Source organism: Oncorhynchus tshawytscha, linkage group LG04 (assembly GCF_018296145.1).
Source record: "Oncorhynchus tshawytscha isolate Ot180627B linkage group LG04, Otsh_v2.0, whole genome shotgun sequence".
In the NCBI taxonomy this organism is placed as follows: domain Eukaryota; kingdom Metazoa; phylum Chordata; class Actinopteri; order Salmoniformes; family Salmonidae; genus Oncorhynchus; species Oncorhynchus tshawytscha.
The window spans coordinates 72,468,042-72,487,639 of NC_056432.1; the positions used below are offsets into that span (position 1 = coordinate 72,468,042).

Consider the following 19,598-nt stretch of genomic DNA (forward strand, 5'->3'; position numbering starts at 1 on the left):
AGCTCTAAATATATAGAGCTGAATAGTGTCATTTGGATTTAGCCATGTAAATCTATGTCTAATGTATATCTCCAGTGTCCATCTAGAATAGTTTGTTTATATGGTGAATACTCTTCCTCTTTACTGTATGTATGACAACAAACATGGAAATAAACTCTGTAGCTAAACCTGGTGGAATATATATTTGTTGTGCTTGGTCTGTGACAAATACACAAAAATAAATGTGTTTCTCTTTCTCCAGGATGTGTTGGACAAGGCGTGTGCAGAGGGGATCAGTGATGAACATTACCGTTTAGAAGGTATGACCCCTCCCGCCCACTAAGTTCCTCAAATGTGCTGATGAGGGGGATGTATGGAACCCCTCCCCCAGTCCCCCTCTCCCCCTTTACCTTCCTTCTCCTTTTCTCCCCCTCCACCTGGCCCTCCCCTCCCCCTCTGTGCTTTGCAATCCACCTCCATCTATTATGTTTTCCCCTGTGTGGTGTGATCCTTGATTAAGGAATCGGGGAGGAAAGGCATCCCCCTTCATCTGAACTGAGCTGGAAAAGAGCACCAGAGCTCTGTTGTGCTACCTAACTGGCAGCAGGGGAGACTGGGATGGGACCAGCCCAGAGCTCTGTTGTGCTACCTAACTGGCAGCAGGAGAGACTGGGATGGGACCAGCCCAGAGCTCTGTTGTGCTTCCTAACTGGCAGCAGGGGAGACTGGGATGGGACCAGCCCAGAGCTCTGTTGTGCTACCTAACTGGCAGCAGGGGAGACTGGGATGGGACCAGCCCAGAGCTCTGTTGTGCTACCTAACTGGCAGCAGGGGAGACTGGGATGGGACCAGCCCAGAGCTCCGTTGTGCTTCCTAACTGGCAGCAGGGGAGACTGGGATGGGACCAGCCCAGAGCTCTGTTGTGCTACCTAACTGGCAGCAGGGGAGACTGGGATGGGACCAGCCCAGAGCTCTGTTGTGCTACCTTACTGGCAGCAGGGGAGAGTGGGATGGGACCAGGCCAGAGCTCTGTTGTGCTACCTAACTGGCAGCAGGGGAGACTGGGATGGGACCAGGCCAGAGCTCTGTTGTGCTACCTTACTGGCAGCAGGGGAGACTGGGATGGGACCAGGCCAGATATGTGGGTCAGGGTGTCTCGGCTGGCTAGTTTTGTCGTTCAGTTGAGCGGGTTTATTTTAAGGGGTGGGCCAGGTATGCTTTGGTCCTCATAACGTTGCAATATCGAGTCCCCGAGCTGACAAGGTAAAAATCTGTTGTTCTGCCCCTGAACAAGGCAGTTAACTCACTGTTCCTAGGCTGTCACTGGAAATAAGAATTTGTTCTTAACTGACTTGACTAGTTAAATAAAGGTAAAATAAAAATCACCATATACAAGTACCTTAAGACCTGGTGAAAAGCGATATAAATAAACCTATTATAGAACATGTAATTATGGTAACGTTAGATGACCATTCACACCACACCGTGTTTATGTCAAAATCCCTCCCTGTGTCTGCTTAGGAGCCATCTTGCTTCCTTTCTCCTCCCCTCATTCTCAGAAGAGTAGACACCATGGTTTTCTTAGACTCTGTAAGTACTATTTGTGGTACATTTCAGTCAGAACTTATGAGAGACGACTTATTATCAAAGTAGGTCTTGATTATCGTTTGGTGCAATTCTTCTTCAGACCTGGGGGTTCACTAACAGATTTCTTAAATCACATTTAAACTTCAATGAAAGCCCTTATGGAGCATTCCGGCTTTTTTGATTCTTTATAACCCTGGAAAGAAAGTGGTTTGTTGAAGGGGAAAGGGACAGACATAGAGAGCCAGAGAGAGGTTACAGATGATCGTTAGACCAAAAGCTTGTCTTTCCTCAGGGCTTCAGTAAGCATTTTCAAATAAAGTTTGTGAGGATTAAAAAATAGCTTGCTGGCAAAATTGCAAAGCGGGATGAAGCAAAAGGGATCCAAGATGGTAGTGTGTTTTGACTCGTTGGATCTTGCAGATACATCCTCCGTGCCTTTTCAAATGTAGTTTTCACAAGGCCATTAAGTGAGGCTTAAAGTCCCAATCAGCTGTATAAACCTGTATCTTTGTTTCAGGTCACACTTGCTTGACTCTCAGACCAACCACACAGAGTTGAAAGCTGAGAGTGTGTGACAGCGGTCGTGTGTGACAGCGTGTGTGTGTGTGATGTCAGGGCTGTTGGATCAGGCATGATGGCATAGTGCGGGTCCCTCCTCCCCCTCCCTTCAGATCACCAGCATTTAGTTCCCCTCTAAAGAGCAGGCTGACTGTATTTCAGTGATGAGGGGGTCAGTCTGAGAGGGAGATAGCAGATTATGTCGACATAGGGAATAGGGTGCCCTCTGGGACATAGCCTATTCCTCTGGGTCTTTTAATTAGCCTGGCGATAAGCATCACCGTCTCCACATTGGGCTTGTTACACAACAGATCCCCCCCCACACGGCACAATGGTACCTTTGAGCATCTGTGATGATCAAAAGACAGGGTTATTTTTTCCTCCTCCAAAAAGTTTTTGCTCCCCAGGACGCTGCCTTTCATTGTGCCTGCAGCCGAGGGGACGGGAGACTGGACAGACATGTTCCTCTCTCTTTGATCTGCTTGGATACGGAGGAAAGAGAATGAGGCTGTTGTGTCTGTCTGTCTGCTCCTTTGGCGACCACAACAAACGCTGTTTCAGATTTGACTTGGCTTAATTAATTAGTGATTCTGTTTTTACAGCCGGCTGGTCTGATCCTCGGCCAAAAGGTTTGAGAATGGAACTTCAAAGTGCAACAGGGGGAGGGGTTTGGGGGAGCTGAGCTGAGCTGAGCTGAGCTGAGCTGTGCTGTGTGCTGAGCTGTGCTGTGTGTGTGTGTGTGTGTGTGTGTGTGTGTGTGTGTGTGTGTGTGTGCGCACGCGTGCTCAGTAACCCAGCCATCTCCTGATTGGTTGGGCAGGAGCAAAACCAAATGGCCACCAACTGCGTCCCAATGAAATGCCACCCTATTCCGTAAATAGTGCACTACTTGGACCCATGGAGTGACTCTGTGTTTTCATGGCCTCTGCCCTTGGCCTATCAGTCTCTTTTTCATTTGTAGTATCCAGGTCTGAAACATCTCAGAGGTTTTAGTTTGATTCGGATGTGATGAGAGGATATGAAAGGACTGTGACATGTTACAGTAGGAGATGTTGGTGGGCTGACATACACTATACAGGTTTGATACTGTAGTTGGGGCCTACTGTTGATGAGGATGTGCGTAGCGGTGGAATAGGATGTGTGTGTGACAGACGAGGTGAGGCCTCACCATGGACGCTGTCTGTCTGGGCTATATGTCTGGAAGCTATAATACTCAGTGAAACATCCAGCATTATGAGCTCAGCTACAGTGGGCACAGAGACCGAGGCAGGGCTCCCACGGGGTTCTTTGATGTTCAGATCAGATGATGTTCCCACTTTAGAATGTAATATCTTAAGCCACATTATACAGTCGCATCATGTCCTCTTCTTGGCATGTAGGGCATGTTATGTCTGTTCAGTTCCATGTTCTATTCATCCACCTCCTCTCCCATTCCTGGGGCTATGCTAGCACTTTCCCATGGCAATGATGTGCATCCAAGCCCCGGAGTATTTTGTGGCTGTGCCTTATGCTTATTTATACACTGGATTCTTGATGTAGCTTACTGTAATATATCTACTGCTGTACATGTCTACTGTTGTACATATCTACTGTTGTACATATCTACTGCTGTACATATCATTCTTAGTTGATCTTGTGTACATTCTCCCGGTGTACATACATATAGTTTGCATTTGATTACTGCTACAGTGCTATTTGGGTTGTTAATCAGATTCGTCCTGCCGTTAATGATTAGTCTTTTTTGTATTTTCTTTCCTTACATTTTATTTGACATTTTACTGCATCGTTAGGAGCTAGTAACATTAGCATTTCACTGCACCTGCTACAACATCTGCTAAACTGTGTACGCGACCAGTAAACTTATATTTGATCATTTGGTTGCGTGTCTGTTCTTACAGTGGCTCTGCCCCCGGAGAAGACGGTGGACAGTTGCTGTGTGGAGGAGAAGATGCAGGGGAGAGCGAGCCAGGCGCCCACAGGCACACAGAAACAGCTCCAGTTTGAAGTGAGTGTGAAGTTGAACTGTGAACCACCAACATGGACCATTTATTAGTGCTTCTGGGGAAAACTAGAGCGACAATATTAATACTCTTTCAAGGATGGAAGGAGGCACACTTGCACACAGTCGTGAATGTATTGATACTTATATTGCAATGCGATTCATTTCAGGAGCTTGAGTGTGCCGTCTCTGTAGAGGAAGACAACAGACAGGAGTGGACATTCACGCTGTATGATTTTGACAACAATGGCAAGGTCACCAGAGAGGTGAGGGTTCAAACACGTTTTATATTCAAACATACTCTAACACATAAAAGGGCACTTTCCTTTTCCCCGCCCATGATCTTTTCCTCTTTCAAACTAACACACACTTACACATACATAGACTAAGGGAGACACAACCAGATGAAGTTACATTCATCCATTTCAATAATACAGCCACTAGGAACCCAAGAGTACCTTTTCCTTCCCAGCGATAGATACCTAGTGGCTGGCTTCTGCCTTGTAAAGATCTGAGCAGTGCAGTCAGAGAGGCCTGTATTTTTGGAGAGCTGAGTTGAAACGGTGTGAAGAGACTGAAGCCGTCCTCTGTGTGGTGGGATGGTTGGATCTCCAGTTTCTCTGGCATCGCCCATGGCCCCGCGGCACATGAGACGGCAGGCGGCAGCTCACACAAAAAGAAGAAGGAAATAGCTTTCTTCTCCAGCTCCCTTTCTTTATTTCTTCAGACAAATGAAAAAATGGAAACTAAAAATGACATAGGAGGCTTTTTTTTTACGTCTTAGCGTTTGAAACGGTATCTGGAGCCAGTCCCCAAAGAGCTCATAATAAGTCTTTATGTTGCATTGAGAAAGAGGCAAGGCAATAGGAATGCAGGCATTTGGATGTTTTAGAGGAGCGAGAGCAGAAGCTAGGCTAACAGGCCCAAAAAGGTCCTAATTTCTGAGTGGTTTTGTAAGCCCCTTTTCTCGGCAGTGACAGTCCAGGGAACATTAGTAGAAATGCAGTAATTAACCTCAGAGGGAAAATGCGAACAAGACTTGAAATATGTATAATTAAACATACTATGCTTTTGATCCATCTGTGGATGTTCATGTTGCTCTCTTCCCAAACAGGCTTTTAAAGACTTACGCGAGTGCAGATTTCAGATGTCTGCTCTGTGCTCACTGACTTTGTGTGTGGATGTTATTCGGCCTTTCTGTCTCTCCTACAGGATTTTCCCTCTTATTTTCTCTCTTTCTCTTTCTTATTCTGTCTATGTCTGACTCTTAGCCCTGGGGCAAAGGTCTGTGCTATGGCCTTCAGCTACTTAACTCTTTCAAAGAACGAGAAAGAGAGAGATAATACTTTTAAAAGCTCTTAATTGAACCACTGCCAAAGTTACACTAACCACCATAAAAAGCCTACAGAGAGAAAGGGTAATGAAGACTCTATCTATTAAGAGCAGAGCTGCTATAGAGTGGGTTGTGCATCAGTTCATCTTTTAGCACTTCTCCTCCCACCTCCCAGACATATCTTGTCATGCATTTATCCCATCTTTGTACTCCCGCTTTGTTCTCCCTGCCTGATCACTTTACAGGTGGGACACTGAAATAAAACAACTGACAACTCTGTATGTTCTTCTCTTCATCTCTCCTGTTTTCCCGTACCATGTTAGACAGACTACAGTAACTGAGTTGTCGGCTGTGCACTAACTCAGACCCCCCCCTCCCCCTCAGGACATCACCAGCCTGCTCCACACCATCTATGAGGTGGTGGACACGTCGGTCAACCATTCCCCCAGCAGCAGCAAGACACTGCGGGTCAAGCTCTCCGTGGCCCCCGACTCCAGCCAGCGCTGGCAGAGCTGCACACAGGGCACCGCAGGTAACCACCAGGCTGGGGGAGGATCACAGGGCTGGGAGGGAGGGAGGATGGGGCAGACTGGGGACCAGAAGGGGGAGATGGAGGGGGAGGAGAGAGAGCTGTGTTCTTTGAGCTCCCCTACTTGACTGTTCTGCTGTCAGCACATCCAGACTCTTGTTTATTGTCATGCGGAAAGGCAACTGCTTCAGGCATGTCAGACTCCCCTCTCTCTCTCTCTCTCTCTCTCTGTCTCTCTGTCTCTCTCTCTCTGTCTCTCTCTCTCTGTCTCTCTCTCTCTGTCTCTCTCTCTCTGTCTGTCTCTCTCTCTCTGTCTCTCTCTCTCCGTCTGTCTCTCTCTCTGTCTGTCTCTCTCTCACTCTCTGCCTGTCTCTCTCTCTGTCTCTCTCTCACTCTCTGCCTGTCTCTCTCTCACTCTCTGCCGGTCTCTCTCTCACTCTCTGCCGGTCTCTCCATCTCTCCGGCACAATGGGGTTCATTTTTAATGATGGGAGTAGTGACAGAGCTGAGAACCCCCCAGTGCCTTCAAATACTCTGAAAGAAACCTTAAGAGATGCACCAACTCCTTTTGATAACCACAACCATTTTATTTTTCTCCAAAGTGTTTCTTCTTCTCCCTCACCCCCCACTTCTCAGAGCTGTCGGTAAAATATAGCTACATTCAATGTAACTTTTCTAACTGACGACTTGGTAAACAAGTATTGAGAATAAATAAAAAATTGCTACAAAATATGATGCCCTGTTTGTTTACTTCCTGTTGTTGGGGCTATTTATAACGTCAAGTGATTCAAAAGAAGCAGGCTTTGAAAACGAACCATTAGCTGGCCGTCTTCATGCTAATTTCAAACCACAACATATCTTACTTCATTAATAAACTCTGTGTTATATACAGTGCCTTGCGAAAGTATTCGGCCCCCTTGAACTTGGCGACCTTTTGCCACATTTCAGGCTTCAAACATAAAGATATAAAACTGTATTTTTTCGTGAAGAATCAACAACAAGTGGGACACAATCATGAAGTGGAACGACATTTATTGGATATTTCAAACTTTTTTAACAAATCAAAAACTGAAAAATTGGGCGTGCAAAATTATTCAGCCCCTTTACTTTCAGTGCAGCAAACTCTCTCCAGAAGTTCAGTGAGGATCTCTGAATGATCCAATGTTGACCTAAATGACTAATGATGATAAATACAATCCACCTGTGTGTAATCAAGTCTCCGTATAAATGCACCTGCACTGTGATAGTCTCAGAGGTCCGTTAAAAGCGCAGAGAGCATCATGAAGAACAAGGAACACACCAGGCAGGTCCGAGATACTGTTGTGAAGAAGTTTTAAAGCCGGATTTGTATACAAAAAGATTTCACAAGCTTTAAACATCCCAAGGAGCACTGTGCAAGCGATAATATTGAAATGGAAGGAGTATCAGACCACTGCAAATCTACCAAGACCTGACCGTCCCTCTAAACTTTCAGCTCATACAAGGAGAAGACTGATCAGAGATGCAGCCAAGAGGCCCATGATCACTCTGGATGAACTGCAGAGATCTACAGCTGAGGTGGGAGACTCTGTCCATAGGACAGTCAGACGTATATTGCACAAATCTGGCCTTTATGGAAGAGTGGCAAGAAGAAAGCCATTTCTTAAAGATATCCATAAAAAGTGTTGTTTAAAGTTTGCCACAAGCCACCTGGGAGACACACCAAACATGTGGAAGAAGGTGCTCTGGTCAGATGAAACCAAAATTGAACTTTTTGGCAACAATGCAAAATGTTATGTTTGGCGTAAAAGCAACACAGCCCATCACCCTGAAAACACCATCCCCACTGTCAAACATGGTGGTGGCAGCATCATGGTTTGGGCCTGCTTTTCTTCAGCAGGGACAGGGAAGATGGTTAAAATTGATGGGAAGATGGATGGAGCCAAATACAGGACCATTCTGGAAGAAAACCTGATGGAGTCTGCAAAAGACCTGAGACTGGAACGGAGATTTGTCTTCCAACAAGACAATGATCCAAAACATAAAGCAAAATCTACAATGGAATGGTTCAAAAATAAACATATCCAGGTGTTAGAATGGCCAAGTCAAAGTCCAGACCTGAATCCAATCGAGAATCTGTGGAAAGAACTGAAAACTGCTGTTCACAAATGCTCTCCATCCAACCTCACTGAGCTCGAGCTGTTTTGCAAGGAGGAATGGGAAAAAATTTCAGTCTCTCGATGTGTGAAACTGATAGAGACATACCCCAAGCGACTTACAGCTGTAATCGCAGCAAAAGGTGGCGCTACAAAGTATTAACTTAAGGGGGCTGAATAATTTTGCACGCCCAATTTTTCAGTTTTTGATTTGTTAAAAAAGTTTGAAATATCCAATAAATGTCGTTCCACTTCATGATTGTGTCCCACTTGTTGATTCTTCACAAAAAAATACAGTTTTATATCTTTATGTTTGAAGCCTGAAATGTGGCAAAAGGTCGCAAAGTTCAAGGGGGCCGAATACTTTCGCAAGGCACTGTATACAGTACCAGTCAAAAGTTTGGACACAACTACTCATTCCAGGCTTTTTCTTTCTTTCTTTTTATTTTTACATTGTAGAATAATAGCGAAGACATCAAAACTATGAAATAACATATGGAATCATGTTGTCACCAAAAAAGTGTTAAACAAATCTAAATAGTTTATTTGAGATTCTTCAAATAGCCACCCTTTGCCTTGACAGCTTTGCACATTCTCTCAACCAGCTTCAAGAGGTAGTCACCTGGAATGCTTTTCAATTAACAGGTGTGCCTTGTTAAAAGTTAATTTGTGGAATTTCTTTCCTTAATGCGTTTGAGCCAATCAGTTGTGTTGTGACAAGGTAGGGGTGGGGTGGTAAGCAGAAGATAGCCCTATTTGGTAAAAGACCAAGTCCAAATTATGGCAAGAACAGCTCAAATAAGGAAAGAGAAACGACAGTCCATCATTACTTTAGGACATGAAGGTCAGTCAACCCGGGAAAATGTCAAGAAAGTTTCTTTAAGTGCAGTCGCAAAAAACATCAAGCGCTATGATGAAACTGGCTCTCATAAGGACCGCCACAGGAATGGAAGACGCAGAGTTACCTCAGCTGCAGAGGATAAGTTCATTAGAGTTACCAGCCTCAGAAAGAGTTCAAGTAACAGACACATCTCAACATCAACTGTTCAGAGGAGACTGCGTGAATCAGGTCATCATGGTTGAATTGTTGCAAAGAAACCACTAATAAAGGACACCAATAAGAACAAGAGACTTGCTTGGGCAAAGAAAAATGAGCAATTGACATTAGACTGGTGGAAACCTGTCCTTTGGTCTGATGAGTCCAAATTTGAGATTTTTGGTTCCAACCGCCATGTCTTTGTGTGATGCAGAGAACAGATTATCTCTGCATGTGTGGTTCCCACCGTGAAGCATGGAGGAAGATGTGTGGGGGTGCTATGTTGGTGACACTGTCTGTGATTTATTTTGAATTCAAGGCACACTTAACCAGCATGGCTACCACAGTATTCTGCAGCATTACACCATCCCATCTGGTTTGCGCTTAGTGGGACTATCATTTTTGTTTTTCAACAGGACAATGACCCAACACACCTCCAGGCTGTGTAAGGGCTATTTGTCCAAGAAGGAGAGTGATGGAGTGCTGCATCAGATCACCTGGCCTCCACAATCACCTGACCTAATTGAGATGGTTTGGGATGAGTTGGACTGCAGAGTGAAGGAAAAGCAGCCAACAAGTGCTCAGCATATGTGGGAACTCCGTCAAGACTGTTGGAAAAGCATTCCAGGTGAAGCTGGTTGAGAGTGCCAGGGATGTGCAAAGCTGTCGTCAAAGCAAACGGTTGCCACTTTGAAGAATCTCAAATATATTTAGATTTGTTTAACACTTTTTTTTTGGTTACTATATGATTCCATATGTGTTATTTCATAGTTTTAAAATGTCTTCACTATTATTCTACAGTGTAGAAAATAGTACAAATTAAGAAAAAACCTTGAATGAGTAGATGTGTCCAAACTTTTGACTGGTACTGTATATATTTTTTCTTTGTGTCTTATGAGACCTGGAGTAAATAAATGAAGCATTGTTGTTTTTTGTATTTTATAGTTCTTCAAAGTAAAAGGCAGTGAACAAAGGCTTCTTTCTTCTGAGAGAAATTGTGTGTATGTGTGGCTGCTCTTTTTGATAATGTCCTGCTCTCTCACAGACATGCCCCACCCCAGAACGAAGACTGACAAGTGCATTGAAGACCTTAAAAGTGCAGAGAAGAAGTCTCGAGCCCTCCTCAGGTAACATATGTTCTACAGCCTGCATCAAGGTTTTACAAGACAATAATGTACATCTGTACAACTTTGACACTAATAACAATCTTTATTTTGACACCGACAGAATGTATGTTTTGCAATGCATCTAAGAGAGCTAAAAAACTGCTTCAAGCTGTTGTAAAGTCGCATCTCTCTCCCCTCCAGGCGCCATCACAGTGACCACCACACTATCCAGCACCAGGTTCTGATCCAGCAGGGTCAGAGTCAGGGCTGCCAGCGCCACTGTGTGGATGAGAACCTGGAGCGCAGGAACCACTACCTAGACCTGGCCGGCATCGAGAATTACACATCCCGCTTTGGAGCAGGTGAGCTGGCCCAGGTGGGCTGGTCCGGGGGGGTACAAAGCCAGAAGGATGGATGGGGGGGGGCTAGGGCCGGGGGCAATGATGGAGAGATTAGAGACTAGAGGCACTGACTGATCACAGCACCGCGGTACTTTGAAGCTGTGTTCAGATAGAGGCCTTCATTACCCCAGCACCTGCTTGGAGGCAGGCAGGTGGGTCTGGCCAGTAAAACATAGAGGCCTTCGTTACCCCAGCACCTGCTTGGAGGCAGGCAGGTAGGTCTGGCCAGTAAAACATAGAGGCCTTCGTTACCCCAGCACCTGCTTGGAGGCAGGCAGGTAGGTCTGGCCAGTAAAACATAGAGGCCTTCGTTACCCCAGCACCTGCTTGGAGGCAGGCAGGTAGGTCTGGCCAGTAAAACATAGAGGCCTTCGTTACCCCAGCACCTGCTTGGCCAGTAAAACATCTGGACCCACCAGGGCACAATGCGATGTCTTCAGGGGCCAAGCCTCATCATGAAGTGAATTCAATTATGTTGTATATGGAGCTGCTTTTGTTTAAATGTCTGTGTTGACGGGATTCTTTTTTAGTGTGACCCCCCCCCCTAGAAAAATACACTTTGTCCTGTGAAAAAAAGAAAGCAGAAAAAAATGAAGAGGTATTACAAAAGTATTGGAACTGGTAATTTTAACGTTTATGAGTTACGAACCTCTGTCTTTCAGTGAAGTTATTGATGTATCAATTGACCGATTATGGGTTATTTATCCTGACTTATATTTCTCCCCTCTCCAGCCCCCACCACAGAGCCTGTGAAAGCAGAGCCACAGACCCGACCATCGAACCAGACCAGGTCTCGCTCTCATGAACCAGAGAATGGCCACACCTACTCCCACCACCGTCGCTCACAGGTGGCCATGGAGAGCAGTGCCGCCCCAGGCCCTGACACCCTTTGTCCCCCACGACCGAGTAAAGACTCAGGTAAACATGCCCTGCGCTCCCCCAAGACCCACAGCCGGACACACCCCACACAGACCACCACGGGCAGGGTGATGAGGAGCAGAGGGGCCCCACCTCCCCCGGCCCTACCCAGCCAGGCCCCCCCTCACCAGTCCTCAGCCCCCTACCGCAGGCACAAGCAGAGGGCCAAGGAGGGCCAGCAGCAGTCCCGGGCCCTGGGGGCTCCAGTGGGGCCTGTGGTGGAGAAGGAGCAGGTGAGGGTCCTACCCAGTGTGCTTCTCTATGAAGGAGGGCTGGCCCAGATGGTTCAGAGGCACGAGCATCATCACCACCATGAACACCACCACCACTACCACCACTTCTACCAGTCCTGAGCCAGCCAGCCAGCTCCCTGCCCTGCTGCCCCTGGCCCCTGAGCACCTTCTCACAGTCCCACCTCAACCTGGCTTCACTGCCAGCCCAGTAGACTCTACAGATAGACAGGCCCCTCCCACACAGCACAGCAGCAGCACAGCTAGAAGTGTGTCACTGTCAGGGGGAGTTGGGTCTTAAATGGCCCTGTGGGCTAAGAGGACAGGACATCAAGAGGAGTTGGACAGACAGGGAGAGGTGCAGGGTGAAGAGGGTTATTATGGGGTTGTCCAGGCATGAAGAGTCCCTGTGAGTCAGCGGGACAGTGTCTTGGTCTTCAGGTGTGCCAGGAACCAGGAGCAGGACACGGCAGAGGGATGTAACAGGGGAACCTGAGAGGAACAAAAGGAGAAAAGAGACTTGGCTGTAGTCCTCCAGAGGACTCCTCTCATCCCTCCCTGTCTGTCTGGTTCTCTGAAACCCTCTACTCTGATGGACTAGGTGACTTTACGAAGCCATACTGGCACTGCCATCCTCACAGACCTCTACGTTTTGGGGAAGGGTTTCGGAGGTGAAGGGCTGGTTTGGATGGAAAGACTGATGTAAAAAGATAAAATATATGATGCTCAGTGTCCAGTGAGTTTGTGTTCGAGAGAGAGACTGCGTGTGTGTGTGTGTGTGCGAAAGAAAAAAATGTACACACATTTGTGTGTATGAATATACAGTGTGTGTGTGTGTGCGAAAGAAAAAAATGTACACACATTTGTGTGTATGAATATTCAGTGTGTGTGTGTGAGCATGTGTGCATTGGTTCATATGAATATTTGTGTGTATAGTGTCTGTGTGCATGTATTACCTGTCTGCTGTGACACCCCTGTCGCCACTGAAAACCACTTGAAAAGCACTTGTGGGTGCAGTTGCATTGGAGACACTTTGGGCTGTCAGAACAGAGGGCTGACAGGCATCGGCTGGATATGATGAAGACAAGATCATCCAGCTCCTGAATCTCACATGCAATACAGGACCCTCCCTGAGAGAACGATGTTGAAATGTTCAGTGAGAATAGAAGACTGTAATCAGCTGCTACCTCTAGTGTTATTAATGGTGTTATTAATCAGATGCTATTTTTCAGTGACATTTTGTTGTATTTTTTAAAGATGATACAATCTGCAGTAATGTAGTGTTGAAACGCTCCTACATGTTTTACCTACATATTGTATGGACATATATTATCAACATTATACGATTTATTTATAATGTGACGTTTGTATCAACAATCTACATTTATTTCTCACTCAACCCCATTTTCCCGACGTACCCTGTTGAATGACCACTATATATACAATTTAGACCATCAAAGATACAACTCTGACTCCCCCTAATATCACCACCTAATATCACCACACACAGTTCTTTCATACAAATGGTCAGTGTACACCTTCTCAAGTACATCTCTGCCTTCTGAACAGTGTCTGTCTAATCGTTGTGGTTAGCAGTTCACAGTAAGGCTCTTTCTCATTAGCTGAATCATAAGTATGTGGTGGTTGACAATCCACAGCAGTCCCATGATCCTCCAGGTCTGATCATAACACATGACCCTAACCGCTGTCCCCTCATGAGGCATCCCCCTGTCCCCAGCTATCAGCACCTGTTTCACCAGGCCGCCCTCACGCCATGTGTCCCCAGCACTCAGGCAACAAGGCTCTGTTTATGATGCTGGCTGGGTGGGCTGGGCTGGGCCAGGGTGGAGGCTCTCAGCTGTCTGTCTCATTCCTCTGGTGCTAGGTGACACCAGGCCCTGCATGCAGGCTCCACCAGGACCATAACTCACCCTGCTGAAGGCCTGCTGTTGGGACCGGCAGCTCAAACCATACAGGACCTCTCAGATCCTCTCCCACCCTAGGTGAACCATCAGAGCCCTACACCACTGTTTAGGACAGGTCACTACGGTATGCCTGCATCTAGTCCAGGAGCTCCTGACTGAGTATCATCTGGTCAGGGTAAAGAGGAAAATACTGTAATCAGCAATGTTCCCTCTATTTTTTTTTGTTACTGAGCAAATTTCAGGTCTGCTGAGCACAAACTTGAACGTTGTGAAAATTCTAAGCGTGTTTAATGTGAACACTGAGGCATCGTTATTCACATACCATTATTACAGGGAATCAGGCAAAATATGCTACCCTCTGCCTATTGGCTACACTGCTCCTTTAAGACAAATAAGCAATTTACCTGACTTTTCAAATATGTCTAGAAATGCACACGTTTTGTGCCCTTGTAGGAAGCAATCACTCCCCCATTACTGACTACAAATGATCTATAACTGGGCTAATAACTGACTAACTAGCGAAGGATATGAACACGTATACGCGTTGCTACATGTAGCTAATATTGCCTTGATTCGATCACAATTCTCACAGTAAACAGAAACGTTAACTAATGGGGAAAACTCTAGAAAGTTTGCTTCTCTGTGTGGGCAGATATTTCTTCTGCATGGCAGTCCTGGGGGAGCTGTACGCCCGCTCTCTCGCACATCTTAGAGGGAACATTGGTAGTCAGTATGAGCTAATAGACCTCGCTACTGGCTATGCGTTGTGAGCAGGTGTGAAGAGTTCATGAATTCCCCTACAGGTGTGTTGAACCTCACACCAGGTGTGTAGACATCAAAGCCAACTTTCCACTCTGGGTCATGTCTAGGTTTAGAGCTTTTACTACGTTTCTGTTAGTGTGTGTTTTGGGTCAGTTGAGGGAATCTGGTGCATTCCAGGCTTGTCCTGAGCTCCAGTGCTTCCTTCTCTCACATAGCTGCAGGCTGTCCATTAGCAGAGGCACCAGTCAAGCTGGCCTCACCACGGGACACAGTCACCCACCTCAGCCACCCCCAAGGGGAACGCAGCTGCACCCCATTCCTCAGCCCCGCTCTGCGATCTGCTTGGCGCTGGCATCTGCCTGGCCTAGCATGGCAGCACCCCATCTGACAGGGCCCATCTCAACACTATAACTCATGTTGTAGTCTTCACCCCACACCACAGCTAAAGTTCTCATCCTCAGTTAAACTCCTTCCCCCCAACACCACAGACACTAGACGAATGGTGCCATGTGCCCCTAGAGTACTGTGGTATTAGTGGGGCAGCCGCTGGAACAGATATCTCTATGGTGTGTCTGAAATGGAGCCCTATTCCCTATATAATGTACAACTTTTGACCAGGGCGCAGGGTCTGGTCAAAAGTAGTGCACTGTGCCTCTTTAAAGGGACACTCCAGCTTCACCGGCATCTAAAGTTCTGCTCCAGAATGCTCTACTGTATCTTCATCTGTAAATGTATTCCGTTTTGGTATTTACAGACAAGACTGAATGAAATGTTCTCATTGTATTCCACCACTAAGTTATGTTTTGTCAAATTAATGTATCGACATGTTAAACTAATGTAAATAGTATATGGACTGCAGAAAGGTTATACCAGTATCGTGTAGAAGGAATAAACGTATTTATAATAATTGAATGACTGAGCGAATATACAGTATTTCTGCCAAGCTATCACACTTGCCTGCTATTTTGTCACTTCTCTACAGAGTCTGCTGTGCCAATCAGTGCTATCAGGGAAGGATAGTTGTCTCTTTTTCTCTCACTTTCTTCACTTCTTCTTGGTGATTGTTGTAAATGAAACATGTCTAACACTTGCTGTTCCTCAATAGCAGACCAGACCCTTTCTCTCTTTTCCCTAATGCCTTTTTCATGACTTTGTTTAGTTTATATAGACGGTTTTTGATGAATTGCTTTATTTATTTGATAGCAGAACTGTGCCAAGGGAGAAACCCTTTCATTAAAGTATGAACCTGTTCCCTGACTCCTTTGTGTGGCTTTGTGCTGTGCGTATATATGTTGGATGAGGGAGGGAACGTGTGTGTGAGAGAGAGATCTAAACCACCACAGGTCTATCTGTGTGTCTTGGAATCTGTTTCTGCTGGACCTCTGTTCCTGTGGTGTTTTTTATGCATACATTTCCTCATTGTAGTGTTTGTGCATTTGGGTTTATTGCGGGTTGTTTTATCCGCTTTGTGTGTGTGTGTGTGTGTGTGTGTTTTGATGTGCCGTGTATGTGTTTGTTTGATGTGGCTGTATGTGGGAACATGTGGGGATGAGAGAGTCAGAGGGCAGGGGAGGAGGGAGGATCCTTTCCATCCCACCCCATGGAGCCTCGGTGGGCTCCCAGATCTGGCTGCCAACAGCTGTCCTCCGTGCCACCCTCTCTACATGCACACCCTTTGATATGCAGCTTAAGCTCTTATCTCTCATTGGGACGAGCACAGAGTGTCCACGGCAACGTGTCTCTCGGCAACCTGACCTGCCATTCTCTCCCAATTACATCCCATTTAAATCAGCCACGTTTGTGTGTCCGGAGAAGTCGGCATCATGATAAACAGTATCTATCCCACTGACACATCAAACCATTTCCAAAGCTCCATTCCTTCATTTAATCTTTTAGTACATCAATTGTATTCTCAGCCCACTGCAGGGTCTACGTAGATATATGTTAGCCATGAGTGGGTATAGAAACCACAGCAATACCTAAGATCAGTCTTTTAAAGTCATTCTTTGATTTCTGGAATCGTTTGATTTTGACATGTCTTTTTGAACTCACTGGTATTATGTTCATTAACTAATGCAGAAATTGGAAATTGCACTGCTATAATTTCTAAGGTGTTTGATTTGCCCTGTACTGTCTAAGTATCTGCTCTGCTGAATTTCTGTTCTCCTTTTTGCCGTCTAATGTATGCGTCACCTCCTGTTAATCCTCTCAGAGCAAAGCAGAGTGGGGCAGGCAGGTTGGTTTAGCATGATGAGCACAAGAGAGATATCAACACAGGAATAATTAGACTGACCTCAGCTCAATATCTGGCTCAGTTGCTTGCTTTGGCTCTTTCTCTGTCTCTGTCTGTCTCTGTGTGTGAGCATTCAGATGAACCCAGGTCAGAGGGTTATTATAGAGCCCTGGTCATTTATAGATGAGCCCAAACTCCACTGTAATATGGCCATTACTCTGTGATGGCCCCTGAGAGACATGGGGAGAACAAGTTGGAAAGAAGGCAGTTAGGATGGTGCTCTGTTCACTCAGCTGAGGAAGAGCTCCATTCCCATCACACAGTGGATATTTAAAGCTACAATATCAAATCATTACTCATTCATATATACACCTCTGGTTACTCTAAGGCTGCGTTTATACAGGAAGCCAAATTCAAATGTTTTTTTTAAACTAATTGGTATTTTGACCAATCAGATTAGCTCTGAAAAAGATCTGAGGAGAAAAGATCTGATGCAAATTGTCAAAATACTAATTAGTGGAAAAAAATATTTTCTAATATATTTTTGTGAACTCAGTGCAGTTTGGTTAATTTCTTGTGCAGTGTGAACACTCCAAAGCAACTCAAACCCCTCAAAAGAGCTCAGAAGCGAACCGAACTGAGACCATCTTGAGAGGTTGTCTGACTTCGGTTCGCTTAAATACCGTAGTTCGGTTCCCTTTTTAGGGCAATATGAACAAAAAGCTCACCAGGTTCGCTTGTCATTATTCCCACACCACACACTAGACTACTGCAACACCGTTTCCCCTGCCATAATCCCTCACACTAGACAATCAAATGTATTTATAAAGCTGTTCTTACATCAGCTGATGTCACAAAGTGCTGCACAGAAACCCAGCCTAAAACCCCAAACAACAAGCAATGCAGGTGTAGAAGCACGGTGGCTAGGAAAACTCCCTAGAAAGGCCGGAACCTAGGAAGAAACCTAGAGAGGAACCAGGTTATGAGGGATGCCCAGTCCTCTTCTGGCTGTGCCGGGTGGAGGTTATAACAGAACATGGCCAAGATGTTCAAATGTTCATAGATGACCAGCAGGGTCAGATAATAATAATAATAATCACAGTGGTTGTCGAGGGTGCAACAAGTCAGCACCTCAGGAGTAAATGTCAGTTAGCTTTTCATAGCCGATCATTCAGAATATCTCTACCGCACCAGCTCTCTCTAGAGTTGAAAACAGCAGGTCTGGGACAAGATAGCACATCCAGTGAACAGGTCAGGGTTCCATAGCCACAGGCAGAACAGTTTAAACTGGAGCAGCAGCACGACCAGGTGGACTGGGGGGAGCAAGGAGTCATCAGGCCAGGTATTCCTGAAGCATGGTCCTAGGGCTCAGGTCCTCCAAGAGATAGAGAGAAAATTAGAGAGAGCATACTTAAATATACACAGGACACCAGATAAGGCAGGAGAAATACTTCAGATATAACAGACTGAACCTAGCCTCCCACCCATAAACTATTGCAGCAGAAATACTGGATGCTGAGACAGGAGGGGTCGGGAGACACTGTGGCTCAGTCCAACAATACCCCCAGACTGAGCCAAACAGGCAAGATATAACCCCACCCACTTTACCAAAGCACAGCCCTCACACCACAAGAGGAAAATCTTCAACCACCAACCTGCTGAAACACCGTTTCCCCTCCCATTAACCCCTCACACTAGACTACTGCAACACCGTTTCCCCTGCCATAACCCCTCACACTAGATTACTGCAACACCGTTTCTTTTGCCATAACCCCTCACACGAGACAACTGCAACACCGTTTCTTTTGCCATAACCCCTCACACTAGACTACTGCAACACCGTTTCCCCTGCCATAACCCCTCACACTAGACAACTGCAACACCGTTACTTTTGCCATAACCCCTCACACTAGACTACTGCAACACCGTTTCCCCTGCCATAACCCCTCACACTAGACTACTGCAACACCGTTTCCCCTGCCTTAACCCCTCACACTAGACTACTGCAACACCGTTTCCCCTGCCATAACCCCTCACACTAGACTACTGCAACACCGTTTCCCCTGCCATAATCCCTCAACTAGACTACTGCAACACTTTTCCCCTGCCATAACCCCTCAAACTAGACTACTGCAACACCGTTTCCCCTGCCATAACCCCTCACACTAGACTACTGCAACACCTTTTCCGCTGCCATAACCCCTCACACTAGACTACTGCAAAACCTTTTCCCCTGCCATAACCCCTCACACTAGACCACTGCAGCACCGTTTCCCCTGCCATAACCCCTCACACTAGACTACTGCAACACCGTTTCCCCTGCCATAATCCCTCACACTAGACTACTGCAACACCATTTCCGCTGCCATAACCCTCACACTAGACTACTGCAACACTGTTTCCCCTGCCATAACCCCTCACACTAGACTACTGCAACACTGTTTCCCCTGCCATAACCCCTCACACTAGACTACTGCAACACTGTTTCCCCTGCCATAAACCCTCACACTAGACTACTGCAACACCGTTTCCCCTGCCATAACCCCTCACACTAGACTACTGCAACACTGTTTCCCCTGCCATAACCCCTCACACTAGACTACTGCAACACCGTTTCCCCTGCCATAACCCCTCACACTAGACTACTGCAAAACCGTTTCCCTGCCATAACCCTCACACTAGACTACTGCAACACTGTTTCCCCTGCCATAACCCCTCACACTAGACTACTGCAACACTGTTTCCCCTGCCATAACCCCTCACACTAGACTACTGCAACACTGTTTCCCCTGCCATAACCCCTCACACTAGACTACTGCAACACCGTTTCCCCTGCCATAACCCCTTACACTAGACTACTGCAAAAC

At 46.1% G+C, this 19,598-nt stretch overlaps 1 protein-coding gene across 1 annotated transcript in view; it reads left to right on the forward strand.

The window, feature by feature from the left end:
• The window catches only part of LOC112249356 (protein naked cuticle homolog 1-like), a 42,152-nt gene extending 26,399 nt beyond the window's left edge, over positions 1–15,753 (forward strand). Inside the window, exons 4-10 of the mRNA XM_042321199.1 lie at positions 242–299; positions 4,023–4,129; positions 4,294–4,389; positions 5,841–5,988; positions 10,202–10,283; positions 10,464–10,624; positions 11,396–15,753. Of these exons, the coding sequence (XP_042177133.1) occupies positions 242–299; positions 4,023–4,129; positions 4,294–4,389; positions 5,841–5,988; positions 10,202–10,283; positions 10,464–10,624; positions 11,396–11,934 (1,191 nt within the window). The 3' untranslated portion in view covers positions 11,935–15,753. The remainder of the gene's footprint in view (positions 1–241; positions 300–4,022; positions 4,130–4,293; positions 4,390–5,840; positions 5,989–10,201; positions 10,284–10,463; positions 10,625–11,395) is intronic.
• The last annotated feature ends 3,845 nt before the right edge of the window (positions 15,754–19,598 follow it).